This window comes from Phyllobates terribilis, unplaced genomic scaffold (assembly GCF_046119375.1).
Source record: "Phyllobates terribilis strain yellow unplaced genomic scaffold, ASM4611937v1 Scaffold_13__5_contigs__length_258822181, whole genome shotgun sequence".
Lineage (NCBI taxonomy): Eukaryota > Metazoa > Chordata > Amphibia > Anura > Dendrobatidae > Phyllobates > Phyllobates terribilis.
The window spans coordinates 92,216,851-92,235,346 of NW_027362773.1; the positions used below are offsets into that span (position 1 = coordinate 92,216,851).

Sequence of the window (18,496 nt, forward strand, 5' to 3'; positions counted from 1 at the left end):
ATAGAGGTAGTTTGCAGTATCTCGTGGCCTGGAAAGGTTTCGGACCCGAGGATAACTCTTGGGTGAGGTCGGATGATGTTTCCGCATCCAGACTTATCAGAGCGTTTCACAGGAGATTTCCTGATAAGCCTGGTCCTAGGGGATCCGGAGGATCCTCTTAGAAGGGGGGGTACTGTTAGAACCTTGCTCTTAGGTTTTTTCTATTGCTGGTCACATGATCTTGTTGGCCTATTTAATCCTGCTCCGCCCTTCTGGCTTTGCTGGACTTCATTGTTTAACTACTTTCTAGCTAGCCTGTGCTCTGTATCTAACTCTGTTAGTTTGCTTGGTCTACGGACCTCAGTGTTCTATATACTTTGTTTGTTCGTCTGTCTGCTACTATTTCTGTTAGGAGGTGTCCCATTTTCCTCCCAGTCCTTAGTACTTGTAGGGATTCCTTCCCCACATCTATAGGTCTCCGTACAGACTAGCTTAGGACTTTAGCAGGTCTGATCGCAGGATCAGGTCCCCTGTTACATCGTAGGGATAAAGCTGAGTACTATCGTAGGGACAGATCTCCTCTCTTTCCTTAGCTCTGGTAGCAGAACATAACAACAGGAGAATCTCCAAGTGAACATCGAAGCCATGACTGTGTCACTGGACCCTTGCTCATTTTGGTATTCCAATCTGGAATAATCGCCGGAGCTCGCCACTCACGCCTTGGAGATCTTGTCATGCCATGCAGCCAGCGTTCTCTCTGAACGTGTGTTCAGCGCTTCTGGTGGTGTGCTGACAGATAAGCGCACGCGGCTGTCCACTGAGAATGTAGACAGACTGACGTTCATAAAGATGAACAAATCATGGATTCGCAAGGACATTTCTACCCCTGTGTCATCCTTGGGAGACTAAAAGCTTGGGGATTTGGTAAAATCACCTCACCAACCGTTTTAAGCAACAGTGGGGCAATTGATGCCACTTAACCCTAGAACGCATGACCATAAAAATCTACACTTTCACATACCTGGGGCCCTTTAGGCCCGTGTGCAAATAACATGGAATAACTCAAACTCAAATGACAAACAACTATATACATGAAGAATACCTAGAGTTTCAAAATTCTAACTAAAGTAATCTTGCAGAAAATAGAAAACAATTAACTGGGCGGGCCTGCAAGGCCACAGGTATGCGTTCTAGGGTTAAGTGGTGTCTGTGCCACAATTTTGGGAGTCCCCTTGCTGTGTCTTACGTGACGCTGGCATCGTCAATTCCAGGTGGGCTGGGTCGCACCCCCCCCCCTTTTAACTGTAAGAAACTACATACACTATGGCTTGGGGTAACACAGATGGTTGAGTCTGAAGAGCTGTTTACTCAGAGGTCTGCTCCAAATCTTCAGTGTCTGCTAGTCAGCGTAGAATTTTTAACTGCATCTAGCCTAGGCAATACTTTGGGCGTAGTAGTAGCCCAGCTGCGAAGCAAGCTGCACCGCCTGTGTATCTAATAAGAATTTTTAAATGAATCTAGCCTAGGCAGACTGTGGGGACCCCCAACCAAACCCAGATGCTCAGCCCCCCTACCGCTCCCCTTTCATGGACAATACAATAATGTAACTCTTACAACTGGATGGGTGAGGATCGGTCACAGCTTTATTAACTCTTTATACTCATTCCATTAGAAAGGCATTTTATTTCTAAAATAATTCAACTTGTTGCAGCATGCCCTGGGTCCCCACTCCGGCAAGTTGGCCAACAAGTGTAACTCTCCAACATGTCCTTTCTATTTCCAGGCCACGGAGGATCCAGCGTACTCGTATGCAGGACTCTGACCCCCACCCATCACTCTTAACGCTTGTTCCACTCCGTCCTGGAGTCCTGACAGGAATATGTCCAGTCCAATATCTATTACGTGAACACCGTCGGGCCGTATGAGGCCTGCTTTATCTCCTTCCAGTTGTCGGTGTCGTATCACTACACCGCCTCTGTCTCTTCTAAATTTTGCCATCCGAATATTTATTACCCGCCTTGTCCATTCGATGGCCGTGATGTCTCGCGCACCTTGCCATACCGCTATCGGCACAATCTCTGACCATACTATAGCTAATTTTGTGAAAAATTCTCTGAAGCGCTCAGTGTCTAGTTTCATTATTGCCATTAGTTATGCGCTCTTGTGATGACCTAGGTTGTTTCCCCCGGCCTGTATAACTAAGATGACCGGACCTCTTGCCTCTCTCCCTACCTTGATTACCTCCATTAGTACCTGTGGCCATAGCAGGCCTCTAATACCTCTCCAGTTGAAATATGTGTTATGAAACTCTAATTTCCTCCCGCCTGGGCGGACTTTCGCCCTTTTTTCTGCCCAATATATATACGAGTGGCCTATCACTCACACTGTTGGCTTAGCGTCACCTGTAAAAGAAACAAACCACGTTAGGATAACAAGTCCGGTCTTATGTATCTCGCCAAACACGTGGATCGCCATCTCGCTATCCTCTGAACTTCCGTTTCTGACAGTCCTGCTCTTGCTGCTTCCGTGGCCGCACCTATGCGGAATGAGTGTGTCCCGTAATCTTTGGGGTGGTTCCCTGCCGATGTTATGCATTTATTAAATATAGCTTGGAACAGGTATCTTGATAATGGCGTTCCATCAATGTGTGATAGGAAGAAATTACTTTGTGATCTGATGGTTAGATATGTTTTTACTATTGTTACCCGACTCAGTGTACCGTTTGTGGGTTGTAGAATTACCCAAGTACCCTGCCGCTGGAACCGTTTTCGATTGGTGTATGCGTAGACGTATTGCATTATTGGCTATGACTACATCCTGGTGTAATAAGCCTCCACTGGTGGTAATTTTGGATTGAGGGACTAATTCGCTTATACATAGCGCCCCGAAGAAGGCGATCACAAATGCAGTAGACATTAGTGTTGCTTCAAATTGTGAGTGTCATGTTAATGGTGTTAGGGATATGATGTGAGAAATCAGTTTTAGTGACACGGGACGGGACGTCTACATTCCTGACTTGGCTGACCCCTTTTCCACCCTTTTATGGATTGTCTGATGATGAATCTTTGTCACATCTCCCCAATTCAGTAGTTGGAAGTGAAATGCTACTCCGGTCAGACACCGCTGCGCTGACGCTCCTGATATGCCCCTCATCATTAGCTGGTGGAGAAATTCTATGGTGACATGTGATCTGGCTTGTTCACATTGGTCAACCCGTCTGCCTGCTACTAGTCGTGTCCACTCTTCCCATGCCTTACCGTATGCTTGCCACGTTGACGGGGCAACTGACGCTCTGATTAATGGCATCAACTATTCGCCACTAGATCCCATAGGGAGGGTGGGCAACTGTTGCCCGATGGGTGGGCGTTGTGGAAGAGCTCTGTGAAAATCTGCCAATTGAATTGTTATAAAGCGTTAGCAGCAGCTTTATACCCCTCAGCATAGTGGCTAGCGCGGACCCATACATTGTGTTTTAGGCACAGGAATGCTAGCCTGCGTAGTAGGCCTAGCACTGGGAGAGACGATGATGCCATCTTATTAATGCAGTGCGCTAGGCTGGTGTTTTGTGTTATGAAGCGTATATTTTTGTTAGCCAGGCGCGCGCCCCATATTTCTATTGCTACCACTATTGGGAAAAATTATTTTCAGGGCTAGATGCAGCTAAAAATTATTATTAATTTCAAAGCTGGTGGAGCTTGGTATAGATGGCCTAATACAATGAGTCCCACACACTGCTAGAAGCCCAAATATTTTTTCAGAGCTAGATGCAGATAAAAATTATATTCAGTTTGCAGCCTGATGGAGGTCAGTATAGATGGACTAATAGAACAAGTCCCACTCACTGCTAGAAGCCCAAATATTTTTTCAGAGGTAGATGCAGAATAAAATTATATTTAATTTGCAACCTGATGGAGGTCAGTATAGATGAACTAATAGACCCAGTCCCACACACTGCTAGAAGCCCAAATATTTTTTCAGAGCTAGATGCAGAAAAAAATTATATTCAGTTTGCAGCCTGATGGAGGTCAGTATAGATGGACTAATAGAACAAGTCCCACTCACTGCTAGAAGCCCAAATATTTTTTCAGAGGTAGATGCAGAATAAAATTATATTTAATTTGCAACCTGATGGAGGTCAGTATAGATGAACTAATAGACCCAGTCCCACACACTGCTAGAAGCCCAAATATTTTTTCAGAGCTAGATGCAGAAAAAAATTATATTCAGTTTGCAGCCTGATGGAGGTCAGTATAGATGGACTAATAGAACAAGTCCCACTCACTGCTAGAAGCCCAAATATTTTTTCAGAGGTAGATGCAGAATAAAATTATATTTAATTTGCAACCTGATGGAGGTCAGTATAGATGGACTAATAGAACAAGTCCCACACACTGCTAGAAGCCCAAATATTTTTTCAGAAGTAGATGCAGAAAAAAATTATATTCAATTTGCAACCTGATGGAGGTCAGTATAGATGGACTAATAGAACAAGTCCCACACACTGCTAGAAGCCCAAATTTTTTTTCTGAGGTAGATGCAGAAAAAAATGATATTCAGTTTGCAACCTGATGGAGGTCAGTATAGATGGACTAATAGAACAAGTCCCACACACAGCTAGAAGCCCAAATATTTTTTCAGAGCTAGATGCAGATAAAAAATATTTTTAATTTGCAACCTGATGGAGATCAGTATAGATGGACTAATAGACCAAGTCCCACACACTGCTAGAAGCCCAAACATTTTTTCAGAAGTAGATGCAGAAAAAAATGATATTCAATTTGCAACCTGATGGAGGTCAGTATAGATGGACTAATAGAACAAGTCCCACACACTGCTAGAAGGCCAAATATTTTTTCAGAGGTAGATGCAGATAAAAATTATTTTTTATTTGCAGCCTGATGGAGGTCAGTATAGATGGACTAATAGAGAAAGTCCCACACACTGCTAGAAGCCCAAATATTTTTTCAGAGCTAGATGCAGATATAAATTATTTTTAATTTGCAACCTGATGGAGGTCAGTATAGATGGACTAATAGAGAAAGTCCCACACACTGCTAGAAGGCCAAATATTTTTTCAGAGCTAGATGCAGAAAAAAATTATATTCAGTTTGCAACCTGATGGAGGTCAGTATAGATGGACTAATAGAACACGTCCCACACACTGCTAGAAGCCCAAATATTTTTTCAGAGCTAGATGCAGAAAAAAATTATATTCAATTTGCAACCTGATGGAGGTCAGTATAGATGGACTAATAGAATGATGCTATGCCCAAAAGATTTTACTTCACTAGGTGCAGTAAAAAAATTGGTATTCTATACACAGGTGGTATATCTTGCAACACAGATAGGCTACTCCACTGACTAACACACTCTGCAATAGGCCAAAAAGGATTAGCTTTGCTAGATTCAGCCAAATGCTGTGAAAAAAACTTGCAAAGCACTGGCACAGACCTGCCTGGCAAAAACTGATAGGAACTGATGTAACCTAGTCCTGAAAAGGACTGCAATTACAATTAGTCTTTACTCCCACAATCTATCTATTTAAGAGCACAGACCTGCCTGATAAAAGTCGTAGGAAATGCTGTAACCTAGTCCTTAAAAGGACTGCAATCACAACTATTCCCTACTCCCAAGCTATCTGTAGATTTGTGCGAAAATTGGCTTGAAATTAACAAGGTATAGCGCACACAGCAACAGCGGTGCCGTCTAACACGCAGCTGCAGCAGGGAGAAAATGTTGGCGACAGGGAAAATGGCTGAGTCTTATAGGGCAAGGACATGTGACATACACTGCCAATGACACATGCCCTTGCTTGTGTGAAAAAAGCACTTCGCTCCATGTGTGCGCTGCTGATAGGCTGACAGATTGCACCTCCCCACTGTAAATGCGGGAAAGAGAAAAAAAAAATGGAGTTCTTCATTATTCCTGCAGAGATCCATCCCCTGCCCCTCCCCCCGCCCCGCTGTACACTCAAACTGCGTATTAACATTAATTTTCATCATTACTGAGAAAAAATCCAGTTATGATTTTGGTGCACGAACAGTTATCGAACATAACCTCGAACAGCCGAATTTTTCTCAAATCGTTCGTGTTCGCCGAACGGCTCGAACACCGCCCAAAACAGCTCGAATTTGAGATTGGCGAACAGTTCGAGTAGAACAACGCTCATCTCTAATAATGACACGTAAAATAATTTTTTGGGGCCAAATATATTCATGAAGATTTTCTGGTTTACATGAGGAGCTCTTTTGCATGTACATGAGATTCAGGATGATCTCAGCCAGAAAACAATGGAGCAAATTACTTAGAGAAACTCCTGACAATATTCTTTCGCAGTACGGTTCAACATCAGCTCCTAATTATAATCTTATTTAGGCACCTCTAGGGTTCAAGAAAAGTCCTAAAATTATTAGCTCGTCTCTGTATTCAGCACCTTCTTCATTTTCTCCAAAGTTTTCCTCACATCAAGTGACAAATTTTTAAAAAGTTGCTAAAGTGCAAATAATAATGAAACCTACTTGTATAGACAGATGTGGTGACAGGAGAGCTCGGATACCACCGGATCCCGACTGTGACCACAGTTATGGAGTAATTACTCCCAGATATCAGGCTCTGGAGGGTGGTAACATTTGTGGGACTTGTCACAGATATATTAGTTGATGGAGATATTCCATAGCTTATATTGTAGGACTTATTCACACCGGCCATATTTACTGGCTCCAACCAAGATATTGTCAGGTTCTTTGTTGTAATTGTGATAAAGGATAATGTTCCAGGTGGTGTTGGATCTGCAGAAAAAGAGAGAAATACAGAGAGGTGAGAACATGTCCAGCATCTGTATAATAAGGTAAAAGTGCTGGTAATGGAGGAGAATGATAATCTGAGGATTATAAAGAGTCATGACTTTAGGCATTTAGGATATCACACCCAACTATAAAGACACCGTATTACGTGACTTGGTTAAACAACCAAGCAAACAATTAAAGGTTTCACAATATAAAATATATTTATATTATCCACATCCTATCATGAACCAAACATATCAGTCACATGTCAGGTTCACAGTTGTTTACATGGGTCATTTACATTTATAGAGGACCATTCACCAATCTGAGCAAGTTAAACTGGCCACATGATGGAAAAGAAGCTACAAAGCTGAGTGTAATGTATATGTGACTTTCTAATTTCTCCTCTTCGTTGCAGAGATGTTAGCTTGTAAATTATAGGTTATAATTTATGTTAGAATTCAACTTAGTGTTACTAGAGATTTGTCTCTGGGGACGTGGTCTTCTTCCCCAGCATGAGGTTAACCAATAATAACATTTTGCAGAAAAACACAATGGTAGCATAGAAGGAATACATTTTATGGATATAGATATTGTCAGAACTGATTGGAGGGGTGGCAGTATAATAAAAGAGATGTCTAAACATGGAATCCAAATAGATATTTTATTTAGACACATTAATCCTGAAAGGATTGAATAGCGAGGCAGAGCTGTTTTGGTTTTATAGCATCCTGAATTGGCTGCTGAATAAGTTCACACTGTCAGGAAGTGTATGAGGTATTTATACATAAAATGTATAGCTTGTTGTGGCTTTGCTTTAGTTTAGTATGAGGCATTTATAAACTATATCAACAGATAACAATGTATTTTAATGTGACTTATTTTTATAAACTTAATAGCCGTATGGTTTTCCCTATATATAAGAACTGACAAGGGCATAATAATACATATACCACGTTTTTGGTTCGACAAGAGATAAAATCTTTGATTTCACGATGAATAGAACCTACGTTCTTCTATATAGGGAAAACCATACGCCCACTCTTCATTAGGTTCAGAGAGCATTTTAACTCCATAACAGGAAAGGGATCACCTAAATGAATCAAACATGTCAGAGAATGTTAGAATGCTGATCCATTCTGCTTACGTTTTGCAGGTTTGGAACACGTTAAACATCTTACTCAAGGAGGTAATCGCAATCGCTTGTTATTAGTCAGAGAGCATAAATGGATATTAAATGCCGATGCACAAGGTCCACTAAAACTAAATGATAAATTGGACATGTCAGTCTTTCTGTAATATTAATTATCTTGTTAGTATTTATTGCACCTGAGAAAAGTTTTTACTCTGTATGGAATTTTTGTTTTTAATGATGCACGTGTGTTACATCCTAATGAAAGGAAATGTTCACCAATTGACCCCAGATTCGACCCGTAGAAGCACCACGCAGGTGCGAAACGGTCGTCGTCCATTTCCTCTCTCCCCGCACTGCTTACTTTTGCCTTGCAATGTACCGCTTGATGGATGTGCAGTTCTGCTGAATTAAAGGACTTTTAATTGCAACAGGATCGGTGAGTTGCTGCCTTTCTATTCTTTTCTTATTTGCTTGAATATTTGTCGGTTTTTGCACCACCGGAAAATCCCTGTCACAGCTGAGCCAACGAGCCAGCCACGATACTCTGGAGACTGGTGCTTATTAACCGTCTACTTCATATCCATACATCAAGAAGATTCCAGACTCCTCCGGAACCGGTAATCTTAAGGGTGCAGTCAGATGACCATATAAATCAGAGCGAAATGGTTACACAACAGACTGGCTGGCGGCTCTCCCAACCTGAGCTTTACAGCTGCATAGAAATTCATGAAGCAGTCACGCTTTGTTTGGGAGAGCCACCTGAAAGCCTGAACATTGCGCTCCGATCTCGGTTCAATTTATACGGTTATCTAAATGCGATCTAACTCAAAACACCTATTCTTTGGAATGCTCTACCCCAAGAAATTAGGATGAACCACAACTTACACAGTTTTAGGTGCTCCCTAAAAACACACCTGTTTAGGGCGGCCTATCACCTTCCCTAATCAAAGTCCTTTTATCTTCTTATAGCCCATCCCTTATTTCTCCAAGCATAAGTCTCCACCGAACCCAAAAGCACCACAAATACTGGCTGGTGACGAGCTCATGCAGCCTTCATCTATCCCTCATCCCCTCCAGATGGCCGGACCATCCTTGTAAATAAGCCATTGTACTTTGTGTCACCCCCACCTCATTGTAGATTGTAAGCTCTTACGAGCAGGGTCGTCATTATTTTTGCTGTAATTATTGTATTATCTTTAGCTATGTTACTTATGACTGTTGTATATGAACCTGTGAATTGTTAAGCGCTGCAGAATATGTTGGCGCTATATAAATAAAGATTATTATTATTATAACAATATACACCTTCCATGCCATGTCCACTAATCTTGTCATGCTCATCTCCATCTCACTATGTACCCGGCTCACTCTAAATTAATCTGATCCTGATGACACTCACATGTGGCCTCTGTCCCTGGAGCAGATGTCTGGCTGCAGCTCCCACTGACTGTCTGTACAGTGACATTATATTCTCTGCCTGGTAGTAATCCTGTGAAATTCACTTGTGGACTCGTAGTTTGTGTTGTGTTAGTGATGGCTCCTGTTAGACTGACTGTATAATTATCCACTTTTCCTGATGGTTTTATCCATGAGGCTCCAAGAACATTGACTGACTGGTAATTATTCATGGTGATGGTGGAGACTTGTCCAGGAACTGAAAATAATATCATAAATCAGACAGGTTAGTTATACAGTAGTTATCTCTGGTACAATATTAGTAATCAGCCTGTGGTAAAGTGAGGTCAGGAGGACAGTCGGAGTCAAGTTGAAGATTTCAGGCAGAGGCAGAAAGCAAAATAAAGTTCACAGAATCAAGGAAGTGCAAATAACCATTCAAGGTTTAAAAAACAGGAAAGAGGTTAAATAAGCAAGGTCAGTAGCCAGCATATCACATAGTAATAATTGCATCAGGAGCAGTAATACGCCACAACAGCTGATATTGAACAGGGGACACATGAGGAGTTAAATAGAGCGAATATAATGCTATTGGCCGCTGAGCCCTGTCCTGCCATTAGTCCTCCCAAGACCTAATTTGAATATACTCTGAAACTAAATTAATGGAGGAGCAGAAGGTGACTATGGGGGTTTGGGGAGCGGTGTCCACTCTGCCCAGCAAAAGAAGAGACCGCTACTTCTGATGAAGTGTTGAGTGACGAAAAAGCCATCCAGCAATGACGTCAGTATCGCCCATTCCGCCATCAACAGGAAAGGTGCAGGCTGAGGTAATAGGCAAAGTGTTTAGCAGAGCTGAGGGGAGAGGCACATCCATGCCATGTGCATTACACACAAATGTGCCTCTCCCTTCAGCCCTGCTAAACACTTTGCCTATTACCTCAGCCTGCACCTTTCCTTTTGCAATCTGTTCTGATGAAGGTCTAATAATTGTCCAAAACATCAATTTATGCAGTGGATTGCTTTGTGAAATACAATGAATTACAAGTATTTATTGCATCATCTTTGGAGTCCCAAGTTCTGTTTATTTTTTTATTATTGGAGTGGAATCCTAGAGGACCCATTTTTGACAAAGGTGTGCAGTGCAACCCCATTTTTTCTGTATTCCTGGAGTGCTTGAAGTGTACGTCTGTCCCAGGAGATGGCGATACAGTGAGCTAATGCCCTAAACTGTTACATACAATATCTATAATATATCTAATTTTATCAGGAGCTTTGACTAATAATTCACATTTTACGAATTCTCTCCACCCTCACCTGTGCAGTTCGTAATGAACATCGGGTCAGACTCAGTGCTGTTATCGGCAGCTCTTGTATAGACCAGGAATGTATATGTTTCTCCTGGTGTCAGATTCATTATTGTCGCTGATTCACTTGTCACTATTGTATCATTTATCATTGTGGCTGATGAGGTGACATTGGTCTGGACTCTGTAGCTGTAAGACGTCTGATACTCATCAGGTTTACTCCACGTTAGGGGGACAGAATATGAGGTCACAGCGCCGATCTGCAGAGATTTCACGGATATTGGTTCTGTAATAAAATAAATACAATCAGTGTGGATAGAGAACGATGGAGCAGTGTGTTGTATTATGGTAACCACTGCTCAAAACTTAAAAATTCAGTTCTAATCTGAGTTAAGAGCGGAATGAAGCCCCACCAGATATCAGGACCATACTCATTAGATGAACATCACTATAGAAAGTGTATGGCCATCTTAACCCCGTAATGCAATATCACATACATGTACATGATTGTGAGCGGTGATCATATAAGCACTAGTGATGAGAGAACGTGCTCAGAAAACGTGCTATCGAAGTTAATAATAATAATAATTTTTATTTTTATAGCGCCAACATATTCCGCAGCACTTTACAAATTTTTAGGGGGGACTTATACAACAATACAGAATAAACATAAGGGTATGTGCACACGATGCAGAAATGCTCAGGATTTTTTCCTGAGCGTTTCTGCATCTCTCTGGCAGGAAAAAACGCATGCGGATTGTACATGCGGTTTCCTGCCAGGGACATGCAGAAATGAAGCGGTCTTCACTTTCATTTCCACATGCGGGTTGACAAGCGCTTCCCAAGCGATTTTAGCATCACTTGGAAAGTGCTTGTCAACTTTACACTATATAAATCCATGCAACCGGCATATAGTGTGTGAATGTCAAAAAATAAATATATACTTTACCCTCTGATGGCCCCCGGTGTCCTGCTTCGCTCGGTCCCGGCTGCCGGCAGTGAAGACTGTAGGACCTTCCGACGTCAGCGTCACGTGACCCGTCACATGACTCTGACGTCAGCGAAGGTCCTTCATTCAACCGCGAAGTGCGCGGGAAGCCGGCAGGACGCAGCGCGGGCCGTCAGAAGGTGAGAATATATATATTTTTTATTTTATTCTTTTTTTTTTAATGGTACCTGGGTCTGGATGAGAGTCCTCTCATGCACACCCGGGTACCATCCGCACATTAGACCGCATGAAAAGCGCATCAACATATACAGTGATGCGGATTCCATGCGGTCTAATGCAAGTCAATGGCGGCAAAAGAGCAGCGTTTCCGCAAAATTAATTGACATGCTGCGGATTTTTGACCGCAGCGTTTACGCTGCGTAAAAATCCGCATCATGGGCACAGCACATGCGGATTTCCATTGGCGAACATTGCTGCCCTTCTACCATGCGTTTTTCATGCGTTTCCGCGGCGTTTACGCAACTGCAAAAACGCCGCGGAAACGCATGAAAAACGCATCGTGTGAACTCAGCCTAACTCATATCGAAAGGAGTGAGGGCCCTGCTCGCAAGCTTACAGTCTATGAGGAAATGGGGGAGACACAGCATGCTCGGGTATTATCCAAGTATCTTGGGCATGCTTGAATGCTTGAATTCGTATGGTCGAGTCCCTCTGCCTGCATGTTTTGCGGCTGTTAGACAGCAACAACACACGCGGGGATTGCCTGTGTTGCGGTGGACTAACAGCCACGAATCATACAGCTGTGAGGACTAGAACATATTATTCAAGCACTCCCAAAATACTGGGATAACACCCGAGTATGCTCGGATAGCACGTTATCTGAGCATGTTCACTTATCGCTAATGAGCTGCTTTATTTAAATTTAACACGCGCCAGTGCTCACATGTACCAGCTACCATTGGCGCCCCCACAACACAATCAATGGATTACGAGGACAGCAGAGGAACCTGAAGGGATTGCAGCCATCTTGGTCCTCCTCTGAAGCTCAGCTATGTTATGAGCTTCAGAGAAGACCAGGATTTATACTATTATTCGACTAGTATGGGCAATCACAGGTTCAAGTCCACTGTATGTACTAAAAAATAAAGTCGAAAGTAATATACAATTCTAAAAAAAAAATTATAATATTATATATATATATATATATATATATATATATATATATATATATATATATATATATATATATATATATATATATATATATATATATATATATATATATATATATATATACACACACACAGTACAGACCAAAAGTTTGGACACACCTTCTCATTTAAAGATTTTTCTGCATTTTCATAACTATGAAAATTGTACATTCACACTGAAGGCATCAAAACTATGAATTAACACATGTGGAATTATATACTTAACAAAAAAGTGAGAAACAACTGAAAATATGTCTTATATTCTAGGTTCTTCAAAGTAGCCACCTTTTGCTTTGATGACCGCTTTGCACACTCTTGGCATTCTCTTGATGAGCTTCAAGAGGTTGTCACTGGCAGCCTGAAAGGCCAAGCCTGGATCCGGTGCGTGGATGTCAGGGCCTTTGAGGGAGAGCCGGCTTGTGGAAGAGTCCTGAAAGGCACAGGCTGGATGTGATGTGAGACCACATACCAGTAGCCTTAGACGGAACGACGGCTGGAGACCCCCACCTGGGAAGCCGCAGAGCCACAGTGGTGGCAGAGTAACGGACTGAGACAGCTATACCCGGCAAAGGTAATACCCTGTGCTATATGGACATTGTGATACGAACATTGCTACTTTATTACCTTGCCGTAAGCTGTACCCTGGAGCAAGTGGGCCGGTGTGCCACTTGGCTCATGAACATTGTGTTTATGTGTGTAAACATGCCGGTGGCGGACTAAGATGAACTGTGTGTGAACAGCGGTTTATGAAGTGCCATAATAAACTGCAACACTGTGTGAAAAACGTAAAGACATTGCACATGTGCATTGATTGACACAGCGAAGCGAGTTACCCCCAGTATGATGACTAGCGCTGCCTTACATATGGTTCGAGGATGCGGGCAATGGCAGCCCGGTTGCTAGCGGCAACGACAACCCGGTTGCTAGCGTCAACGGCACAGAACGACGAGTGTGGATAAAGCATCTTGCGGCAACTCGGCGGGGTTTGCGAAGATTGGCGTCGCACTCAAACCTGGTTGCTGTGGCTCGGCGGGGCTCACGAAGTTTAAAGCATCTTGCGGCAACTCGGCGGGGTTGCGAAGATTATCGTCGCACTCAAACCTGGTTTGCGGGGCCACGAATATTTTTTCCAGGAGAGCAGTGAAGTGCTAGTGTGAACAGTGTACCGCGATGGCTGTGAGCAAAGCAGCAGATCTGTCTGGAGCTATTGAGCGGTTGAAGGGCCGGTTGGGACCGGAGCAGGTATTTGGGAAACTTTTTCTGGACATGGTGCAGGAACCGCAGGAGCTGTGGGCACCATATGGAATGGCGGCAGTGGACCATTCTATGGACTCTCCGGGGGCGTCAGTGTTGTCCCAGAGTGCCCGTGGGGGTGGTAAGAGATGTTGTGAACTGAGTCCTAAGACTACTGCTGATTTTTTGTGTAAAAATTACCCTGCCGGTGTGGTTGTTAAAAAGGGGGCGGAGTCTAAAAAAGGGGCGGATTTTCACAAGAGTGTGGAGTGTAGAAAACTGAAAATTGTTACTGGTGGTGGGTTGGTGCCTCCTAAAAATGACAATGTGACTGTTGATAATGGGGTAACTCCAGTAGAAGGGGGTGACGTCAAAGTGGGAGGTGACCTGTTAGTCCACAACACCATGGGGAGTGACACAGACACCGTAGCTGACTGTGACACTATGAAAGTAAAAAGTGAGTTCGGTCAGGAGGGGCTAGACGAGGGGAGAGAGTCCCCCTCTCGTCGTCGACGGCGCAAGGGCCACAAAAAGGTTGCTCCGGTAGTACTCCCTGAAAATGAAAATAAAGAGAATATAGTACTGTGTGCTTATTCTGCAAGTGTGGATCCTCCATTAGAGGTAGAAGAGGAGATGACGTTGCCAGTAGCAACCTCTGGTACGGTACTGAGACTGACGAGTCAGGATCCGACAGCCCTGAAAGGGGAGGCGGCCAGTCATGACCAAGAGCTGGAGCCTATCAGGCCGCAGTGTCAGATTGACGTGCAGCAGTTATGTGAAAACCTGGGGAACGTGTCCTCAGACCAGCTGAACCTGGAGTCTGAGCAGCAGAAATATACCAGGTTATGAGGAACTGGCAGCGAGACATGGAGGGAAGCAACGCGGAAATTAACCATTGGAAGGAAATGTTCTACGGAATTAAGGAGGACCGCCGCAAAATCAAGGAGGAGGTTTTTCAATTACAGATTGACAAAGCGGTGTGTGAAGATGAGTTATGCGAGGTGAAAGATCACTTCTCCCTGGTACAGTTAGAGCTGTCTGCCCTCAAAGAGGCGCTACAGCATGAAGTTGCTGGGCGTGAACAAAACCTAGAACGATTGCGTGAACAGTTCAACCAGGAGCTGTGTGACTCCAAGAAGGAGTGTGATGAAAAGTTCGGTATGGAACTGCAACAACTTAAGAGAGATTATGAGGATCTCCTCAAGGTAAAAGAAAAACTAGAGGAGGATAAGGCGGGTGCAGAGCAAGTGCGCCAAGTGGGTGAGACCACTCTGCAAGAGACCCGTGAGGAGAATGATGATCTCCGTGGAAAGACCCTAGGTCTGGAAGCTCAGATGAAGGAGCTACAGATGTCCTGTGAAACTCTCCAGAGGGCGGAGACGTGCCTTAAAGAAACAGTCAGCAAGATGGAAGCTGAGCGGAAAAAGATGGAGGAGTCCATCGGAGAAGCCACAGACCAGGGCCAGGAGTTGGCCGCGGGTGAGGGGAGGTGTGAAGCAGATACCTCCTCGAGTGATGCGAGCTTGGATGATTCGGTGGAAGTAAGAGCCGAGATCAGGGAGCTCAAGGAATTGCTTCAGGCCCATTTGAAGCAAGAGAGGTCTGAGAGAACTCTACTGTTAAAAGAGCAGTTGAAGCAGGAAGAGCTTCAGAGACGGGCCGCTGAGAGGCGAGTGACGGAACTAGAGGAAGAGGTTTCCGGGCTCAAAAGTCGCCTGACAAAGTATCACTCGGTGAGCGAGGCCTCCTTGGAGAAGGAAAAGGGCAAACACGTTGTACTCACTCCCTTGTACCATGAGAAGGTGGACCTGAGGAGAGCTAAGAGCAGAGTAACAGAAGATAAATATGAAGTGGAAGTGGTCAAGACGAAAATTCGTGAATGTGTAGCTGTGAGTCAGCTCAGGGTAAGCATACAGAGGGAAGAAGCTGAAAGTCAGTTGTCCCTGAAACCTGAGCTGGTTGATCGTCTGGAAACCACTGGTGAGACCAAAACATCTCAGTACAAGTGCCTCGTAGATGTACCCGAGGACTTGAGGGAAGAGTGCACCCGTGAGTTCGTACATGAGGAGTTTAAGAAAGCCGTGGGAGCCTGTAAGGTGTACCTGACCTCAGAAGCTAAACAACTGGTGGTCCTGTCCACGACCGAAGTCACAGTGAAGAGGGTGGCTATCCTAAGTGACATGCACTGGCGATGTATTCGCACGAAGCGGTTTCTCCGGTTGAAGACGTAACAAGCCGTTAGACAACTGGAGCTTAGGAGAAAAGCTCACAGTATGCGTGAAGAGGTCATCCGGGTGCCTCATGTTCTGGTGAGAAAGCTCATTGGGAGAAGCGGTCGAGCCATGCAGATGATGGTCAAGAAGTCTGGTGTGGTGAAAGTAAGCAGTCCACGTGATCATCAGGACTGGATACCAGACGAAGACGGCATGGTGTCATTCTCCGCTGTAGGAACAGAAGAAAGCCTAGAATATATACGCATGCTGATTGAGTACCGAGTGACCTACCTGCAGGAGGTAGAACAATTGAATCTCGCTAGACTGCGAGTAGATAGACAGCATCATCTGAGCAGCAGAAGACGGAAGCCATCTAGAAATAGTGAGACCCGACAGAGAAAGGGCCCCCTAAATAACAGAACTGCTACAGCTGGAGTTAGGGACCTTTCAAGATGTCCTGAGAGTAGTGGGCGTGGGTTTAGAGGTAGTGAGACCTCCAGTAACTCAGGTTTCAGCAGCCCATACAAACGACCCCATAGAGGACGGGACAGTGCGGAGTCGAACCGGACCTTAGATACCAGGGCATGTGAGTCGCGCTGCTGTACTGACCACTGGGAGCGGGGAAGACCTGACAAGGTTACGTCCGACTGCTGGGAGCGGGGGAGGTCTGACAAGATTATGACTGACCGCTGGGAGCGGGGGAGACCTGACAAGGTTGTGACCCGGAAAGGTGACCTGAGGAAGTCAGTGACAGTGACAAATGGTAGGTCCCTAAGGAATGGGCTAATGTCGTTGACTAAGGTTCCAGGGGCTGAGTAGCACAATTGTAAAGTACATGGTCTCTGTGACCTGGGGGTTATCGTGTTATTGTGTATATTATGTGTTCAACCCCACAAGTTTGAACAGAGGGGAGGGATATGTAATGCAGCGACTTGCTGGCATTACTGTAAATGGTCCAGGATGTGTTTTACCTGACCATGTACCTTCCTTTAACTGACTGGTCACATGACTGTGACATCACACAGGTCCTGTATGCACAGTAAAGCTCTGTACACATGACTGGGACAGCACACAGGACCTATACACACAGCTGACTGATCACATGACTGTGACATCAGCAAGGTCCTGTCAGTATGTGGCTGTCTGTGCACAGCATATATAAACCCTGCTTAATTTGAGACAGGTGTGTTCGGTGTGAGGCGTGAGGCCTGTGCTCCATGTGTGTGGGACACCGTTTGTGAGAGGCCTAGTGAGGCCGAGAGTGAAGCCTGGCAGCCTGAAAGGCCAAGCCTGGATCCGGTGCGTGGATGTCAGGGCCTTTGAGGGAGAGCCGGCTTGTGGAAGAGTCCTGAAAGGCGCAGGCTGGATGTGAGTGGAGACATACCAGTAGCCTTAGACGGAACGACGGCTGGAGACCGCCACCTGGGAAGCCGCAGAGCCACAGTGGTGGCAGAGTAACGGACTGAGACAGCTATACCCGGCAAAGGTAATACCCTGTGCTATATGGACATTGTGATACGAACATTGCTACTTTATTACCTTGCCGTAAGCTGTACCCTGGAGCAAGTGGGCCGGTGTGCCACTTGGCTCATGAAAATTGTGTTTATGTGTGCAAACATGCCGGTGGCGGACTAAGATGGAATGTGTGAACAGCGGTTTATGAAGTGCCATAATAAACTGCAACACTGTGTGAAAAACGTAAAGACATTGCACGTGTGCATTGATTGACGCAGCGAAGCGAGTTACCCCCAGTATGATGACTAGCGCTGCCTTACATCTCATTTATATATTAAATAAAGCTTTTTTTTTAATCCAGGACAGAAAAGCAGTAAATCCACTACATGACTGTACTAACCATGTAATTGGCGTTTTGGGGGTGACACACTCCTTTTAACACTTGGATAAACAATGATGGGTCTGTAGGAAATAAAACCTTCATATGCCTAATACTAAAGTAGATTTTATTTTTATCTGGAAGTTTACAGGAGGAGCTCTTATTCTAGTGCATGAGAGTCACTATTATCCCACCCAGAATACAATGGAACAGCTTACTCTGAAAAACTCATGAAAATATTTTTTGATCTGTTACATTTAAAATGGTTGTCTTTATCCAGGACTTTAACATTGGTGGCCTACCCTTAGGACTAGTGGTTGCAACCAGGTGCTGCACATCCACCCCCTACTGATTTGAATAGGGGCAGATATGCTATATCCAGTCGCGGCCACTATATAGTTGATGGAGCTGTGCTGTGCAGTTCCGTAACTAAGCATTTCCGGCAGCTGCAGACCCTG

The 18,496-nt window shown here is 44.3% G+C and overlaps 1 protein-coding gene across 3 annotated transcripts in view; it reads right to left on the reverse strand.

Moving 5' to 3' along the window:
- Positions 1 to 18,496, reverse strand: part of LOC141173779 (receptor-type tyrosine-protein phosphatase beta-like) — a 224,989-nt gene that overhangs the window by 116,690 nt on the left and 89,803 nt on the right. For all 3 annotated transcript variants that reach the window (XM_073658196.1, XM_073658194.1, XM_073658195.1), the window contains 3 exons: positions 10,609 to 10,884; positions 9,299 to 9,553; positions 6,498 to 6,767 (listed from right to left, as the gene is read on the reverse strand). In XM_073658196.1, the coding sequence (XP_073514297.1) occupies positions 6,498 to 6,767; positions 9,299 to 9,553; positions 10,609 to 10,884 (801 nt within the window). The remainder of the gene's footprint in view (positions 1 to 6,497; positions 6,768 to 9,298; positions 9,554 to 10,608; positions 10,885 to 18,496) is intronic.